The sequence below is a fragment of the Primulina tabacum genome, chromosome 2 (assembly GCF_025594145.1).
Source record: "Primulina tabacum isolate GXHZ01 chromosome 2, ASM2559414v2, whole genome shotgun sequence".
In the NCBI taxonomy this organism is placed as follows: Eukaryota; Viridiplantae; Streptophyta; class Magnoliopsida; order Lamiales; family Gesneriaceae; genus Primulina; species Primulina tabacum.
The window spans coordinates 1,491,287-1,510,256 of record NC_134551.1 but is presented as its reverse complement, the minus strand read 5'-3'; the positions used below and the strand labels follow the sequence as shown (position 1 = coordinate 1,510,256).

Below are 18,970 nucleotides of genomic sequence, written 5' to 3'. Positions count from 1 at the left end.
TTTGAAATAAAAATAATATGTTTATGGGTCAAATAACTTTCACTCAAATGAGCATACATCACACAATTTTATTTCATAATATAATTAAAACACGATATTTTTGCAATGAAAAATAATTTTCGACCAAATATTTAATATATTTCATAAATCAAGTCGAAGATCTATCTCAGAAATTTAAATCTTGAGACGATCTCATGAGATATGTATGCATGAGTGTCTACACAATTATTTTGTTATTATAATAGATTGATAATACAACGATGCACTTGGTTCAACATGGCGGGCTATGTTGATGAAATATCAACTCATTTGGGGGAGGGCTAAAAAAGTTGAACTTGTTTGGTCCGAAATGTAAAGATTTTTGGACAGGTATTGGATTTCCTCCCTGTGTTTAACATTTCCGACACTGGGACGACGAACATGAGTCATATTTCAAGGAATCATGTGGCGCATGATTTGGTTGCTTCTTCCTGCATGACAAAATCAATGGCAGTGCTTCTTTTGTAACTACGGTAGATCTGGTTTGCTTCTGTATGATTTTTATTTGCTAAAAATACATGGTCTTAATATGATATAGACTTATAAAATCGAGTTGATCATATAAACACATAAGACTGAGAATAAGACAATGTTCGATTATTTGTTATATAGAAATAGCTATAATATTTTCACGTTAACATCGTTGGAGTAAAAAAAAACGACAATATTTTAAAAGTCGAGAAGCTTGTATATCAAAATATGCAAATTAAATATCTAAATTTTTATGTCTATTTTTGTATGTTTTTTTTAAAAAAGATATTAGAAGAAAATTTGAAAAAAATGTGGAGAGATTTTGAAACAACCTGTCGTTTGAACAAACAGTAAATATCACATCAAACCCGAAAAAGAAAAGAAACCAACTAACCTGTATTCAATGCAACACATGAGTATTATATATAGTATTTAAAGCAAACTTCAGCTTCCTTGTTTGAAACCTTTTCTCTCGAGCAAAACGACGGCGTTCTAGACAGGGGGGGGAGAGAGAGAGTAATGACCGGGGTGGTTATGGTGACGAGGGACGGCGGGACGAGCTCGAAATCTGCGGTGGCTGAGGTGCGGGAGAAGCAGGAAGACCAGCAGCTGTCTCTTCTGGACTTCATTCTATCGGCTCTGAGGAAGTCCATGGTGTCAGCCTGCCGTGTGGATAGGGCGGAGAGAGAGGTGATATCCGCCGTTCGTCACATGGAGATCGGGTGGCCCACCAATGTTCAGCACTTGACCCACGTCACTTTTGACAGATTCCATGGTTTTTTGGGTCTGCCTGTGGAATTTGAGGTGGACGTTCCGTGCAAAGCTCCGAGTGCTAGGTATGTCAAAAGTTGTTCCAGATTTATGCTTTATTGTCTTCCATTTGTTCATATTCCGCCTTTTTGGATACCATGAAAAAAATCGAAATCCCGTTCATTTTTGTAGTGTATACTGAGCTAATTTTTTCTATACTGAGCTAATTTTTTCAAATGTTCCCGACCCTGTTTTTGGTGATTTCTAGGAGTATTTCGATATGTAATTTTCTTTTATATTTTCTGAGTTTAGATCTGCGGCACTATGTAGAGGGTTATTGGGTTATTGTTTGTGTTTAATATGAGAACTAGAATCTCATGTTGCAATGGTTGCTAGCCCATGCTCTGAAAATGTGTAAAGTGTAATTAATCTATGGATAAAAGGAGGAAACAAGATTTGTGTTTAAATAGCAATATGGTTCTTGGCGGAAAATAGAACATGCTTTAGATCTTGTGTGATTAGTTTTGAATTTATCATGAAATCCTTAAATTGGATTTGTTTATGCATAATGCACACAGCCCTGTAGCCTGTTCTATCAAATATCGTGAACTTGCTATGAAATATTGGCCCCAAATTAATGAAACAATTAGCAATCTGTATCTATTTTAACTTTTCCATCTCCCGTGGAACATGGATAAAGATTGGCTAATCATAGTTGTAAAAAGAGGACATCACGGAGCTAGTAAATTGTACTCTTAAGGATTCATGAACTCCTGAAAGCTAGTAGCAGATGCTGAGCAAGGCAGTTTTCCCACATGTCGATTTTTTTTAAAAAAATTACCTGTAATATTCCCGAAGATAGTTTCCGCATGAAGTCTCTTTTACTAACATATCGGTTAGCTCCGTGGGCATTGGAAAATTGAAATTTTATGGCTTCAAGGACCACGAAAGGTTTGATTCATTACTACTGAATTGAGTGTGTTAAAAGGTGTTGTATGTTTTCTGATAAGGGGATGGATCAATGATAGATGAATGCATCTGCCTATATCTATAATTTCATCCAGCACTGTTGCCATATCCCAATACTAGAACTTGCTGAGAACGAGATTATGTTTTCATGACAAAAATTTTTGGTTTTTTAAAATTTATATTCGGCAAGTAACAAACAGGCTTCTTGAATTCAATTTTGTAGTGTTAGTGTATTCGGCGTCTCTGCAGACTCAATGCAATGTTCGTATGATGCACGAGGTAACAGTGTCCCAGCTATTCTGCTTTTAATGCAGGAAAGACTATATGCACAAGGTGGTCTCGAGGTGAGCTAACATTGACTTCAATTCATGCCAAACGTTTCTCTGATTGTGACCTTTAAGTTCTCAACTTCTGTATCTGAAATCTTTGTAGTCTGAGGGAATTTTTCGGATAAACCCGGAGAATAGCCAAGAGAGACATGTCAGAGACCAGCTCAACAGGGGCATTGTGCCTGAAGACATTGAAGTCCACTGCTTGGCAGGTTTGATCAAAGCCTGGTTTCGGGAGCTCCCATCTGGTGTTCTTGATGGGCTTTCGCCTGAGCAGGTTTTGCAATGCAGTGTTGAAGAGGAGGAATGTGTGGAGCTTGTTAATCAGCTAAGACCAACCGAAAAATCACTTCTTGGCTGGGCAATTGACCTCATGGCTGATGTTGTCGAGGTAGAAGAATTTAACAAAATGAATGCAAGAAATATCGCTATGGTTTTTGCACCAAACATGACTCAGGTCATCCATGAAAACCATCTACGTTTATCTTCGAATTCTGCTCTTTTAATTTCTACCTAAACTGACCGAGCTGATTTAATTTTGCTGTCTTCTGCTAGATGTCAGATCCATTGACAGCTCTCATGCATGCTGTTCAAGTGATGAACTTACTGAAGACGTTGATAATTAGAACACTGCGTCAACGCGAGGAGGCTGCTGGCGAAGGGTACTCACCCTTGTCGCCTCATTTTTTGGATACACGAAGTGATGGCAAATACGAAAGTCGACATGAGATGGAAACCAGCCATGAACCGACCCCAGAGGCCTCAGAGGATGACTCGAGAGCTCTGTACAGCCCATGCAGTGATGACAAATGTGAAGTAGAGTCGTTGAGCGAGATAGAAGAGAATTTCTTAAGACAACTAGATGAGAATGAGACTGCAGCCAAAAACGGCTTCAGGAAACGATTAGAAGGTATTTTGTGTAGTGGGCATATGAGTCCCACTAGTAATTCTACGTTCATTGCAGATTCTTATCTTACATCATCCGGTAACAGAGAAGAGAGTTCTCGACTTAGCACGAGTAACGGTGAAGACTCAAAAACAGGTTCGGTTTCTGTTATCCATAAAATGGATTCAAGAAACATGTCCGGCAACGTGGGTGAACCATGCAGAATCTGTGATCTCTGAGCAGTCTTGTGATCCTTATGCATCTGTTTGACTAGCTAGACATATTTTCTGTAAATTTATGTGGTAAGTCTTAGAATTCATCATGTTGCAATGATTTTAATCTGATTGTTGTAAGTCACTTTTCAGTTCAGGGCTGAACCCCAGAGCCTTTTGCTCTGAATGAAATCTTCTTTATTTTGTGCTACACAAATATATATTGTATATCAATTTCAATTATATAAATATTAACTTGTCAAATAATTAGAGTTTAAGGTTTGTTATACCATATGTAATTGTGTAGCAAAAAATGTAATACATGTCGAGTGGGGTAACTGAGTGTGTTTTATAAGAATCAGTAACTAATGATTCTATTTCAACACGCCAGTAATTAATTATAAGTTCTTTGAAATAATGTGACTAAGTAATTTTATGGGCGCAAAAATTTATACAAGACGGTCTCACGGTTGTATTTTGTGAGACGGATCTTTTATTTGAGTCATCCATGAAAAAATGTTACTTTTTATACTAAGAGTATTATTTTTTATTGTGAATATCGGTAGGGTTGACCTGTCTCACAGATAAATATTCATGAAATCGTCTCACAAGATACCTGCTCTTTTATGAATGCGAGTCGTTTCATAAGAAATTATTTCCTGATATGTTGAATTTGCCTAAATTAATAATTTTAGAAATTGTAATCAATATCATATTTAGTATATTGCAAATCAAGGGGTTGTTTGCAAAATAACATTGGTGAAACAAATTTTTTTTAAAAAAAATGACATTCTCATGTATAATTGAAAACACTCGAATACAATTGAAAATGATCGTTTTAACAAAACTAAGTTTGACCAAAATTATTCTCTCAAATATCCCGTCGATCGAGCTAGGTTGCCTCCTGCATCTTGAACCTATATGCTTATTGATGATGGGGAATTTATTATTTTTTTTAGAGATTCTACTTGTTGAAATTTAAAGTTTAATAAACCCACGAATGAGTAATATAAAAAAGATGTTTATTTATTTATATTGTATAATATAATATTTAAATTGAAATAATCTTTTTTTAATAAAAATATGTTTGCTTGGATAATAATTTTTTTTACTACCACGATTGATTTCTTATTTAAGTTAATTAAACTACAATGAGATTTGAATGCAATGTCAGAATTTATGAAAAAAATTACAGATAAAAGATTTATGTAATATATCACATGTGTGTTAATAACAATGAGAATCTTTAATTAATGCTAAAAAGTAAAAACAAAAATCAGTATCTTCACAATTGCAAAGCTTTGTACAAATTACAATGATCACTTTTTATACCAAATATTCTATATTTCTTATACGTATACATGCATTTGTATGTGTACGAAGAATGCATCAAATTTCCTGACAATACCCTCGTGAGGATACTGCTAATAGATCGATCCGAGATATTAAGTGGATAGTCCAGAAGACCTTTTCTTCTTTTTACGGGTAGACAATAACCCAGGCTCTCATGAAAGCACCCGGTCACTTTATTACCTGAGCAACCTCGCACTCAAGTGTAATTGATATAGACTGTCTAATATGTCAGAACAACTTGGAGTTGAAGTGTTATATAAATCATAGCTATAGTATGAGCAGCCGACTTATCATATTTAGTAGGTGACGTTGGAAACGAGGTACATACCCATTTTTCTACTATAAATATTAGATATTAATATCATTTATAGAATCTGAAATTTTTGAACTCTCAAACACTTACATAATTTCTCTCAAATATTACTTGTTTTCATCTCAAAACCTGTTGACTTTAGCATCGGAGTGACTATACCGGACAATCCTCCGACGACCATTCACGAGTTCTTTTCATTGTTTGCAGGTGCTATCGCAGACATTATCTACACTCAAATTTCTAAACACTAAAAATTATTGATTCCATCCGATGAAACAGTCGACCTGCTCATCCATTTCATCATAATTACTTCACCAGAGATTCGTTATTTTTTGAATCTCAAAAAACCAAAAAAAATAAATAAATTTAAGATTGTAAACAAGCTTCCCAGAAAAGCCGATCACTTTCTCTCCCACCTCTCGAATCCTCCATCTCATCCTTCGCCTCCTCCGGCGGCTCCACCGCCGTACGTCCACCGAAGCATTGATCAACCACGCCGTCTTCTCCATCATTATCGCCACGATGTTCTACCCCATCGTCCTCCTGCCATCCAAAACATCCGCCGACATTATCATAATCTTCGCAATTAAAACCAAAGCAGCCTCCATCTGCCGCGTCAACCTCGAGATGCACATCCGCGCATTCAGGCGACGATCCATCGCTGCAGGACATCGCGTCGTCCTCTGATTCCGCCTCAGATGTATCTCCGACGGCGACATCGACACATTCGACCTCGGAATCGCCGCTCGCCTCGAATAACATGTAAGTAGATGCATCAAACGAAACTCTTCCCCAATTCATGGTAATCGAAATTCCTCAATCGAAGAAATTACAGGGAAACGCTCTTCGATCCTTTCCTGCACATATATGTGTGTAGGTATAGTGGATAGGTGAAGAAAATGTGGGGAAAAAGCGTGGGATGGGCTGTCTTGTTTTGACACTTTGGCGAGCTAATGTTGTGCGTTTACTGTTTGTTTAGGTTATGTTTTGGGCGACCGACCTTTTCTGTTCACTCCTTTTCAATTAATAATCCTTCACGTGGGCAGACAATGAAATAAATTCAGTCAAGTTGTGAAGATTTTCGAGTTTAAACTCGAAATTAAAAGTTCGTATAGAGCATACTTATCAATTTTTAATTGACTATTCATATATTTGTTCACTCGAACTAGTAAAAACGTACGAGTCTGACTTAGAAATGTGAAAGACAGATCTCCTCTTGCCAAACTCTCTAACCCCTCACTAAGACATGATGGGATGGAACCTAACTCATATGTTACGTCGAGTATTTCAGTATATATATATATATATATGTCTCTCTCTGTGTGTGTTATACATTGGTTTTTTTTTTAATGAAACTAATTCCATTAAAAGATAAGAAATTTACAGATACAAATACACCGAGCATAGTCGAAAAAATCAGAATACGATTATGAAAAAAACGTATCATAACACACGAATACCGAAAAACAATAGATGATACATGTGTTATACATTGGTTGGTTGGGCAGGCAGGTGCCCATGTGTTTACGGGCCCAAATATTCTAGAATGACTGCTGCAGACGTTTCTTCTAGAAGCAAATGTGGACCTTCGGTGTCTCACACACGCCAAACTCAATTAAATATAATCTGACTTTTTTGCTGGCAACATTAATTTGTACATTTATTTCGCATATTTTGACCCACATATTAATATAAAATTAATAAATCTTGACTGGAGAGGCATCCATATAGACTAAAGTTTGATGTGATATATAATTTTAAAAATTATAAGTATTTTTTTGTGTGAAAATTATAATAAATTTAAAATAATGTGTGATTTAAAATTTGTGTGTTCATTTTTATATTGTCACATTTTGTTTAAAAATAATGTTAGTACAGGGAAGTGATATTATAAAAAATATTTGTTAACTCATGATATAATAGATTTAAGTTACATTTGGTTCGGGGCAAAAACTTGTGTGAAAGGATCTTACGAGTCGTATTTTGTGAGACGAATGTTTTATTTGGGTCATCTATTAAAAAATATTATTTTTTATTGTGAACATCAGCAGGATTGACCCGTCTCACAGATAAATATATGCGAGACCGTCTCACAAGAGACTTTTCTATGGTTCGGAAGATGATTATTGAATTATTAGTATATAAAGATAAAAAAAATGATTGGTGATTTTTTTTTTGGGATAAATTAAGATTTTTAATAACTTTGAACCAAATTACTTTTCATTCATAATAAAATTACAACCATAACCAGGCGAGAGAAAATATTATTAAATATTTTTGGGTGTAAGCGCAGGTGTTTAATGTTTATCATGCAATAAATTATTAGTTAACTTTTTTTAAAAAAAAAATTAACAATATATTTTTTAAAATTTATCGCACTTGTGTATTGATGTTGCTAGAAATTGCTAAATTTATTTGTGTTTCCCTTGTTAGCTTTCTCCGAGTGAAAGTTTTAAAACAAGTGAGAGATAATTTATTTTATAGAATATCGAATGATTTCCATAACCCTAAAAATAAATTCGGAATCATAAAACATAATTAGATAAATTCTTAATATTTATTAAAATAAGTTTTCAAGCATGTTGAAAATACTAAAACGAAGCTCGTATTTTTTAGTACATTAGCATTTTTAATGTCAGAGATTAGCTTTCATGTGTGCTTTTCATATAAATAAAATACAAATTAAAATGGGACTTTATTTTAGACAAAGGTTTAATTTGAAATGCAGGGAAAAGAAATCGCATTTTCCAGGTCTGTCCAATTTAACTTCACGAAATATTTTCCACCATTTAAACGTTTCAGTTCATTTGTCAAATTTTTACTTGCAAGACGACAAACTTCACGTGGATGGGAGGGACATCTCCTCTTTTCCACCTCTTATTTTCGGAAATTATATAGTACAAATGTCATGTCCATATGTTACGCGCCTGTAACGTCGTTTTTTAATTATTTTTATTTATATTAAATATAATAAAAATTCACTGTGTAATTTGAATCTGGAAAATAAGTTGAAAGATTTCACGAGACTTCAAAATTAGAGGCGGAGTCGAGATTCATAAGTATAAAGAGCTGGCTCCATCCTATGTTAGACAGCAACAAGTCTAGTTAAAATCGAATTAACCTAATTTTTTTAAAAAAAATCGAATCGACCGAACTTTAATATGAAAACTTAATAAACCAAATCGAAAAATCGATTATTTCGGTCAGTAACACAATTAACCGAAATTTTATAATTTTTTTAAATAATCATGTTTTAAATATAAAAGTGAAATATAAAAATTGGATTAAATAAATTTAAATTTTATTGGAAATTGTAATAGTTATATCCATATAAACTTTATTAGAAAATCTAATAATATTAATTTTATTATAAAATTTAGTTTGTTAGGTTACTCGAGGTTTTATATGAAAAACTCCAAACATCATGGTTCGATTGCTATACCAGTAAGGACAACTATTGCACCTCAACACTGAACCGAATTTTCAAATTAATTCATTCTGGTCTGTTATTTTGGTTGAAACTGATATTTTATTCACTCATAGACTGTAATTGATATTCGCTCGTTATTTGTTTATATATACTTTTTTGGTTTATAAATATTTTGACAGTTTTTATTTTTAAGGTTACTTAACTAGAAAATTTTAATATTCCCAAAATTTTACAAAAAATAATTATTTTTCAAATTTATACTTATTCAATTTTCGGTTATTATAAATAGAAAAATCACAAAACAAGCCAAATATTAATTGCACATCAATAATCATCAAACATTTCAACCAATTGATTATTATTCAAAAAGTATGCAACAATAGATTTTTTGGGTAAAAATTCAAAAGTCAAAATTCATATACATTATAAAACAATATTATTGCAACTCGAATAATCACAATTAAATATTTAATATAATTTTGGAGTCTGTTTAATTTTTATCTTAAAGTTGCATAATTTCATAACATTCCACGATAAGCCAATCAATACACATTAATAACTTAATTATGATATGTGAGGATTGTTTTATTGTTAATTTTTAAACACGAGAATAAAAAAAACAAAAATATAAAAATTTATTCTATTTTTAATGTCGGTTGAAAAAATTAAAAATTTAAAAATACTAATTTGTTTTTTTTAAATAAATGAAATGTGGCCCCCTCGCCCCTGCCAAAATTGATGACACATCACATTTATCGGTACGCTCCTCTCACTTAATATAGTACGAGCAACCTTAGTACATAAATGTGATGTTTTTTAATATTATTTTTAATTTACTGTTTTTCATAATAAATTTTTAATGATATAATCATTTAAAAGTTAAAAAATTTGGATACAGTTTCAATAAAATATTTTAACAATTTTAATTTTTTGAAAAATGGATGGAATAATGATAAGAAAATAAACAAATTCATTAAAATAGTTTTTTTTACTACATGAAAATAGAGTATTTTTATAATTTTAAAGAGATATTGTTGGTATTTTATAAAATTCACCACGACACCAAAATTAAATACTATAGACGTCTTAAAGTTAATATATAGTATACATAGTATAGAAATAACATTATCTTTCTCAAACTTAATAATAATATAGTACAGATAAAAAAAACATTTGTGGTGCATACGCATTATTGATAGAATATGTTAAGCCTAATTTTTTTATTTTTTGTAAAAAAACAAAAAAAAAAACCATTGCCATTTCATTTTGCATATATTATGTTACGCAAATACGAATATGATTTAACTATTTGACTTCAGAACATCTGAAATGCGCGTGTAAGTTGATCTTTTTCTTTCCTGAAAACCTTTTTTTTTTGTTGAAAAAATAGTATTCAGATTTTGACGAGGAGACTTGAGGAATAAATTAGAAATATTGGTACAATTTCGATGTTAGGAATGAATTATGTAATTTAAGCAATGTTTTTTTTAGAGGGGAACTTTTAAATCAGTTCGACTTGTTAAAATGTTTACCCTTTGCAATGCTACTAGGCCTCGAAAATATACACAATGGTTGGTTGAATATATCCCAAATAATTGAAATGTTGATCGAGTTTGGTGACAAATTCTTATATTTTTTTTAAAAAAAAAATGTTTTATAACGCACAATTTTAAAAAGCAGACAGTGGTTTGGCTTTTTTAATAACCTTTTTTTTTTCTAGTAAGGATGGCAGCATAGTTGACCATCCTTAAGGCATAGAAAAGGAATAAATTAATTATAATAGAATATCTTAAATGAAATTAAGATGAAGAATACAAAACGAACGAATTCCTTTTAAAGTATTTCGGTAAAAATAAAAATTTGTTCAAGAAGTTTTTTATTATCATTATCATGATGATTAATACCCATTATTAATATTGATATTTTTATAATGATGACAAAAGAAATGAGATTAGCTGAGCCCAAACGAGAGAGAATAGAAATTTCCACGAAATGGGCATTCTGAATTCAGAAAAAATACCCAACTGACTCAAAAAATGACCAAACAAAGAGCAAATTTCGCCCATGCAAATACTTTCCAATGTTGGCTGCGCCGCAACTTTGGCATGACAAACTGGAAAATAGGACCACAACAAGGAGAAAAGGCAGAAGACGTAATAGAAACAAAAGTAAATTTTTAAAAAGCCAAAACAGACGCAACACTATCATAAGAAAAAACCAGAGAAATATCCACTGAAATTGGCAACGAAATAATGCAAAAGAAGACTAAATTTAATAAAATCAATAAATCAATAGTATGTCTAATTGGTGTTAAATGTTACAATACAAGTACAGCGGCACAAACTTCCTCAGGAATTATAGGTTTCTGGGACCGGAGTCCTACAAAGATTGGCCATGGCACAAAAGTGGGATTACCATAGATCCACCTCGACATCCTTTTTTTTTTCATATTCTGATATCTCGAATGGTGGTTAGCGCTCTTGTGTGGCTGAACATGAAGTTAAAAAGATTTGTTTTGCTTATTGTCTCTTTTAAGTTGAACCTTCAATTTTTTCCCACCTAATTGGAAGCCATTCATCGTGTTAATTGCATTATCCGCTGCTGCTGGCGAATCGTAGCTTACGAATCCTGCAGATATGAGACAATTATGAGAAAAGGATGAGCATTACTTGTATATAGTTATTTGCAATGCAGAAAGTTTATACCAAAACATTTGCTGACTTCGGTTGCTTTGTCGATGAAAACCTTGGCGCTCACTACTCTACCAAAACGTTCAAAGACATTTGCTAGATCGTCATCCCCAAATTCTTGGGGAATGTGGTAAATGAATAAATTAGCTCCTGGTGGACCTGCTTTAAATCCGTAAGAAGAAACATTGATCTTGTTAGTGTATTTAAAAAGTAATAAAGCAGTAAAGATTCTTGAATATAATTTCAACAACCTTCAATCTGACCAGAACTTGTATTGACACTTGAAGATGCTGCAGATTGATGGTTGGTGGTAGTAGGTGATAGCGGTCCGGTGGGGCCCCCTAGAGGCCGACTGCCCATGATTCCTCCGGGATATGCCATAGAATATTGAACTCCAGGAATTGCTGGATAAGTAGATCCTACATAGCTAGCTGGTGGCATGTAATTTCTTGGGGTCATTCCAGATGAAGGGTCAGGTGTGACTCCACGCGTCACATTTCCCTGGTTTAAAGGTGGAATTAGATTATGGAACGCATGTTGGTTCTGCAATGGTGGTAGCCGATACTGCATGAGTCCGTAAGTCCCCGAGGTCTACAAAGGCGAGCATAAATTGATGTAAATGTACCTTCAGCATCAACAAGAAGTGCCAAAAGGAGAAAAGTAGTCCATTAAATAAATTTTTTATTAAGACTTAGAAATAGTAGCATATGTGAAACAATTCGGTCCTTTTTCAAGTATAGAATACAAAAACCTGATACCCATATCCATTATATGGTGGCATATATCCCATTGGCAAGGCACCGAATATAGAAGGATGCTGCCTGGAATCAGCACTAATCGGATTTGATGTCTGCGACATCACCTTTTGAGCCCTCCGTGACTGTCTTTCTTTTTCTGTATCAGCCCACTTGACTACCAAAGGAACAGTTGAACCCTATCAAAAGACCAACAAGTTTAGAATTTAAACAATTCAATCGAACAGTAATGCTCGACTAATTTTGGGGGATATATACTTTTACTTGAATGAGAAATATTATGCCAGCAGCTTCTAGGTTGTACAGCACCACCCACAAATAAATGTTAGGTACCAAATTTCAGTCCCTCTTACCCGATGTGTAAAAAATAAATAATCAAAGAATATTGACAAGTGGTAAGCCATCAAATCCGAAGATCTCCAGCTGTACTTTCCTCTTATATTTATTCTAGGTAGAAGAATTTGACATCAAAATAAACAAAAAATTAATGCCATGTCCGTTCTTGTGAACAATTTTGAGTCCTCCAAAACAAAGAGAAACACCATCATTCACTTTTAGTTTCTTTCAAAAAAACAAATATTCCATCCACTTGGTATCTCCAACATAACTATTTCAACTTCCCAGAAATACCTGTTATTATATAGTATTATAATTTATAACTCCAAATACAACAATTTAAAATTTTAAAACAATTCTAAAAATTTCAGGAACAACTCGCAAGTATAATAAGAACTATATTTTTCCCAAACAAGACCAAACACATTTTATTTCCCCTAAATTCTCAAAACAAAAAAAAACAATAGTTTCCAGGGTTTAGGAACCAAAGGTGGAGCTTCGAACTTATCTACCAGATGCTTTATCAAGGATACCTGTTAGCTCTTCATATGAAAATGCACGATAATGAATTCAAAATCACAAATTTTTTATGCGTGATAAACCTCAAATTCGTACTGAAACAAACCTCCATTTTGTGTTTTCCATTGAAAGCTTCAATGGCTGAAAGTGCTTGTTCTTTTGTCTCAAACTTAAGGAAAGCGCAACCTACAATAAACAAGTTCCTGGATTAGGATTTAACAGGATAATTCTGATATGCATAAGCTAACAGAAAAAAAAAGTGATTTTGTATCCAATTCACCTTTGCTAGTTTGCTGGGAACCTCTAAGAATTTGCAAGTCTTTTATCCCTCCATATTCCGAAAATAGAGTTAAGATATCAGCATCCGAGACGTTTTTTGGGAGCATACCAATAAATAGCTTGTGCTCTGAATTTTTTTTTGAAATAAGAAACAGCATAGAATAACAATGCAGGAAAGGAGAACGAATAAAAACTTATATTAAACAGCGAAAAACAAGCACTGCCATAATTAAAAGGAATATTTTATTTAAAAAAAGTAAAAGAAAAATAAAATCACATTACACCTAGTCTTTCCAACTCTCCATCAGCGTATTTAACTTGTAACGGACTAGATGCCTGAATTGGAAAGAGAACACATCATCATTATACGAAAATGAGGACAATGCACGCTAGGCAAAATCATGATACATAAAACACACAGCGAGTTTTCCAAATGGAAGAACAGTCTATCTTCACTAATGCTAATTCCACAACGCATTTCCAAATTGGAAACACAGAGTTTCTCTTTCAAAAAATTCAGCACAAATCCTTATCCAGCATATGTATGGGCAAATCCAAATCGAACAGCTCAGTTATATGCTCAATGATTCACTGAACCTATAAAGCAATATTTTAAATGAGGAGAGGCGGTGGCGGGGCGGTCACTCAATGCCGACTGTCTCGACCGCCTAGGTGTTTTTTTATGTAATATATGTAATTAAATAATATTTATGCATAAAAAAGCTTCATACCATATAATACGATCTAGAAAAAGTGCAAATAAATATATAAATGCAAACTAACAAGATAATTAAAGTGGCGGCGGGAGGTGGTTTGAGACAGGTGGTGGCCGATGGTGGAGGACACTTGAAACCAAAAGTAAATAAAAAAAGTGAGATGTGCTTTTATTATATCTAGGATTTTTTAAATTGATTGATTTTGACTCGTTTTAAATTTTTTTGACATCGACAGTTCTCGGCCGTCTTCTCGCCAGTCAAACAAATCTCTCGTTATTGTTGGGTCTATTGACCTCCACAAGTACAAAATATGAAAATATGCATCTATGCACAAGGAATCAGTAATTAGCAAAGTCAAGGGGTTTGCATGCAACCTGATTATACGACAAGTGAACTAATTTATACCATCATTTAGAATTACACCCAGTCTCTCAAACAAACACTTGTTCCTAATATCAGTTTTCATATAAATTTAACCAAATATCAGAATTAAGTATCTGTATCTAATAATCTCATTACCTAACCACTAATATTGCACTACTCCTGCTCACTTAGCATCAGTATTTTAAATCCGTACATGCGAATCGTATATCACTTCCAACTTATTCCAAACAAATAACTCCATCTTGTAACAACAAATCCTGAAAGTTCACCTATCAAAAAAACAAAAACAAAATCCTGAAAGTTCACCTGATTCTCCTCAACCAAATGCAAGGTCAAAATCCAATCCATGAATTGGGATCTTGCAAATTATCATGGAGAATAAAATCTCAACCAAATCAGCAAGCATTTTCTGTAGTCCGATGTGATTTCTTAATCTTATAATCCAACTAACCTTATCATTGTGCTATTAAAAGAACTCTACAAGCAGATATAAACTTCAGCACCCATGCATGAAATAATAACTTCAACTGATAATATTAACCTCTGCTTCTTCCCTATGAAAATTAGAAAAAATATTAATAATCTACTTTCTCACTGCACTGTTACACTTATCTTCGTAAAATCTTGCTAGAGTGTAAACAAGCCGAACAACCATTTATTTCAAGAAACCATCAATTCCACCAAACCATAATCAAGTACGACAACCCTAATAAGAAACATTCATGCACAGCTAGTCGACAACTAAACTCTACATTAAATCAAGTTAATCAACAAGTTTTACCGTGTGCACTCAAGCACATTGTCCAATCTGTGTGACAATACAGCACACAAACAAAATTAAACTAACCCCAGGCAGCGTCTTCTTGTTATGGCACGCATCTACCGCCTTGTCCGCTTCCTCTCTCGAAGGACAAATCACAAAACAACACCCTAATCCAAACACAAAGAAATTAGGGTTTTCAGAAACGTAAATCCCCCGAAAATACTCAAAACCACACAATCCGATCCACCAAAACAAACTTCAAACTCAGCATGCAACGATAGAGAAGAAGGAAAAAAACAAACCTCGCGAAGCACGCGTTTCCTTCTCTTTGATTAAGTTGACCTCGTCCACAATCGCAAATTCCCTGAACATTGCGAGGAGTTGCGACTCCGTCATGTGCTTCGGCACTTGACCAACAAAGAGCTTCACGCTCTGCTCAGCTTCCGCCATTGACGTTCGCGCAGAACTCTCCCTGTATCCAACAATTACCCTCGATTTTCTCCAAAAAAATCTCTTCAAACACTTGACGGATGATCCAAATCTCGCCGAATTTTCGGATCTGTTCTTCGTTGTTGGCTGACTCTTCGCTGTAACGAAGGGAAATTGGGAATTTTTGTTATGGCAAAGTTGGGATCTTGAGTGGATTTATTATGATTAGAAGGAGCGGAATTGACCTCGTTTTGGTAATTAATTACGAGATGCCACTGATTTCGGGTTTTTGTTCCAACGGTTTAGCCCAAAACAGATAAAGTCAGCGGTTGACTGAGCTCAAAGTAATAGTAAATTCGGACTGATGTGTTTGTGTACTAAAGGATAATATGTTGGATTGCTCGAATAACCATCCATGGGACCCACGATTAGAATTTTTTTAATTAATTTTTTTTATATTTACAAATATCAGTTATTAAGGATAATAAATAAATAAATAAATATCATTTATTACTTTTTTTTAAAAAAATATACATATATATAGTTTCAAATATTGCTCATTGAAAATGTATAAAATAATTTTAAAAACACATAGTTTCATAATAATGTAGTACCTACCACATGTGAAAACCATCAACAATCATTTGGTTGAAAGAGATATTAAGTCAATTTAGAATTTTAAATTCAAAACCCCTAACATTGAATGTACTTGACTAATTTATAATAATTTTCACTTTTTTTTTAGTCAAAAAATTGTGTAAACGGCCTCACGGATCGTATTTTATGAGACAAATATCTTATTTGGGTGATACATGAAAAATATTACTTTTTATGCTAAAAGTGTTATTTTTTATTGTGAATATCGATAGGATTGACCCGTCTCACAGATAAAGATTCGTGAGACCGTCTCACAAAAGGCCTACTTTTTTTCTTTTTTTTTTTTTACTGTGGCTGGTATAATTTTTCCAAAAATTAAGTAGAAACAAAGGTCTAGAATTGAGATTTCATGGCTTCTGGATTTTCATATTTAAATAAGATAAAAAGATTGACATGATTTTATAGTTAGTTCAAACTTTGTCTATTCAATGGAATGATGCCACGTTTGAGACTATTGAAGGATTTTAATAATTAAATATTAATGATTTTTAAGTTAGAGAATTTGTCGACATGATCTAATTGTCGTATAAAAAATTAATCAATTATTCTTACATTGTCTTCGATGTTTCATAAAACCCGATATACAGACACTGTCGGTCTTCAAAACTTAAGATGAAAATCGTTAATAATCCTATGACGTGAATTCAGCCGTTTGGTTTCTCAATGAAGACGATTGAAAATAGCAAATCCGGGATTTCGTTTTATGAAGAAAAGACGAGGCTTGAAGTTAATTAAATTAAAGAATGGCATATCGGTAGATATCCCTGTGAAGTAGGGGGTTGCCAGACTGTCCCGCCAAACCATCATCCAATTACAATAATTTATGAAAATCTGCATTCAAATTTTTGTTGCTCATGGATTTTGTTGGTTTGATTATCTTGATTTCGATAAAGTTGCAGAATTGTAAAAGAAAAATTCATGATTATTATTTCTAAATAATGAGAATTTAGTAAGGTTTGAGAAAAGACAAAAACTTACGTGAGACGGTCTCACGGGTCGTATTTTGTAAGACAGATATCTTATTTGAGTCATCTATGAAAAATTATTATTTTTTATGCTAAGAGTATTATTTTTTATGCTAAATATCGGTAGAGTTGACCCGTCTCACAGATAAAAATTTGTGAGACCGTCCCAATCGCTCGATTTGAAAACTCGAGTCTTTTTAAAAACATTGAAAAGGAAGGGGAAAAAAAATTAGACAATGCAACAATCAAGGACATTTATGTGATACAGTGGGACATGTGGTGTTTACCCTGTAATTGGGTGGACGTTAATCAATTAAATTGCAACATGAAAATGAAAGTATCACATGTGTTAAAAAAATTATATAAATTTAGACGTGATATTTTTTATCATTAAATAAGTATTATATAAATCACTGGTACCCAATTTCTTGTTCTCCCAAGTGAAGAATATGGTCTTCCTCGCCAATGTCGAGTCCAAGTTTCCAGATGAAGCAAGTCAATGCATCTCGGACGTTCCTCGATCGAGGTTTCTTCTTTTTACCTATTTTGTGTCCACGGTGGTTGATATTAAGCTATTATTATTATTTTTTGATGACATGAGAAGTTTCAGTTTTTGTATATCATTCGGTTGCACTGAGTAAACTCTATAAATCATATTAAATCAGCTATCTCGAGAAAGTGCTGGTTAAGTTATTATTGTAAATATTTGTGTGCATTCTTACCTTTGATTATAAATTTTTGGTTTATTTAAGATTTGGATGTTGATATGTATATAGATATGTCATTTTTTGTAATTTTATTTATTTATATTTATTATTTTGTCGTTTCCATGCATAGATCAGGCAGGCCAGAAAATAATCACATTTGTCGAAAAATGTTGTTTAATTTTTTACACAGAGTTGTGCATGAAAAGAAAAAATTTAAAACTCTAACCATTAAAAGGTAACAACTCTATTTTCGTAAGGGAGCACTTTACTTTTTGTTTTTTGTTTGAGTAGGTTTCTTGTGAGACAGTCTCACGAATATTTATCTGTGAGACGGATCAATCTTACCGATATTCACAATAAAAAGTAATACTCTTAACATACAAAATAATACTTTTTCATGGATATCCAAGTAAGAGATTCATCTCATAAAATACGACCTGTGAGACTGTCTCACACAAGTTTTTGCTTTTTTCTTTTTGTTGCAGTGACTTTTTGATTTTTTGTCCTAGTAAAACAATAATTCAATATAAATTTATCTTCATAAAGGCAAAAACTTGTGTGAGATGGTCTCACGGATCGTATTTTGTGATATGAATCTCTTATGAAAAAGTATTACTTTTTATGCTAAGAGTATTAATTTTTATTGTGAATATCGGTAGGGTTGACCCGTCTCACAGATAAAGATTCGTAAGAACGTCTCACAAGAGACCTACTCCTTCATAAATGGCGAGCCTTCATTTATAACTTTTTTGTTTGTTGTAAAATAATTAATGTTACATATAATTTTCGTGTATAATCTAGTTATTTTAATACATAATTGTAGCCATATGAATTAAAATCTTCTGTCACAAATATTGTGATATTTCTTGTTGCAATATATTTTTATATCCCAGCTTTCCATTAACATTTGTTACCATTTTAACAATTATAAAAAGCGAATGATGCTGGAATCTCTTTCACAGATAAGCAATTCATTTAGAAAAACAATATATATTTTATGTTTAACTTGTAATTTTAT

The 18,970-nt window shown here is 33.0% G+C and overlaps 2 protein-coding genes across 3 annotated transcripts; one reads left to right on the top strand and one right to left on the bottom strand.

Moving 5' to 3' along the window:
• The first annotated feature begins 917 nt into the window (after window positions 1-917).
• On the top strand, window positions 918-3,874 carry LOC142523457 (rho GTPase-activating protein 2-like). The gene is made up of 4 exons (XM_075627272.1): window positions 918-1,346; window positions 2,453-2,573; window positions 2,662-3,015; window positions 3,114-3,874. Exons 1-4 carry the CDS (start codon window positions 1,030-1,032, stop codon window positions 3,681-3,683), a joined length of 1,362 nt encoding a protein of 453 aa, XP_075483387.1. The 5' UTR covers window positions 918-1,029; the 3' UTR covers window positions 3,684-3,874.
• A 7,134-nt stretch (window positions 3,875-11,008) lies between these two features.
• LOC142523445 (RNA-binding protein BRN1-like) lies at window positions 11,009-15,821 on the bottom strand. 2 transcript variants are annotated; one of them, XM_075627254.1, is made up of 9 exons: window positions 15,497-15,821; window positions 15,279-15,361; window positions 13,616-13,667; window positions 13,333-13,458; window positions 13,159-13,238; window positions 12,194-12,376; window positions 11,694-12,033; window positions 11,458-11,604; window positions 11,009-11,380 (listed from the first exon to the last, which is right to left on the bottom strand). In XM_075627254.1, exons 1-9 carry the CDS (start codon window positions 15,642-15,644, stop codon window positions 11,253-11,255), a joined length of 1,287 nt encoding a protein of 428 aa, XP_075483369.1. In that variant the 5' UTR covers window positions 15,645-15,821; the 3' UTR covers window positions 11,009-11,252. The 2 variants fall into 2 exon arrangements, with proteins under 2 accessions (XP_075483369.1, XP_075483379.1); XM_075627264.1 differs by having other exon boundaries at window positions 11,458-11,601.
• Window positions 15,822-18,970: the final 3,149 nt, after the last annotated feature.

Excerpts from the sequence above, each read along its gene's own strand:
- LOC142523457 (XM_075627272.1), top strand. The coding sequence starts at position 1,030 with ATGACCGGGGTGGTTATGGTGACGAGGGACGGCGGGACGAGCTCGAAA. Across the intron at positions 1,347-2,452 it reads TGCAAAGCTCCGAGTGCTAG|TGTTAGTGTATTCGGCGTCT; the intron begins GTATGTCAAAAG and ends TCAATTTTGTAG. Across the intron at positions 3,016-3,113 it reads TTGCACCAAACATGACTCAG|ATGTCAGATCCATTGACAGC; the intron begins GTCATCCATGAA and ends GTCTTCTGCTAG.
- LOC142523445 (XM_075627254.1), bottom strand. The coding sequence starts at position 15,644 with ATGGCGGAAGCTGAGCAGAGCGTGAAGCTCTTTGTTGGTCAAGTGCCG. Across the intron at positions 13,668-15,278 it reads ACAAGAAGACGCTGCCTGGG|GCATCTAGTCCGTTACAAGT; the intron begins GTTAGTTTAATT and ends TTTCCAATTCAG. Across the intron at positions 13,459-13,615 it reads TGGAGAGTTGGAAAGACTAG|AGCACAAGCTATTTATTGGT; the intron begins GTGTAATGTGAT and ends AAAAAAATTCAG.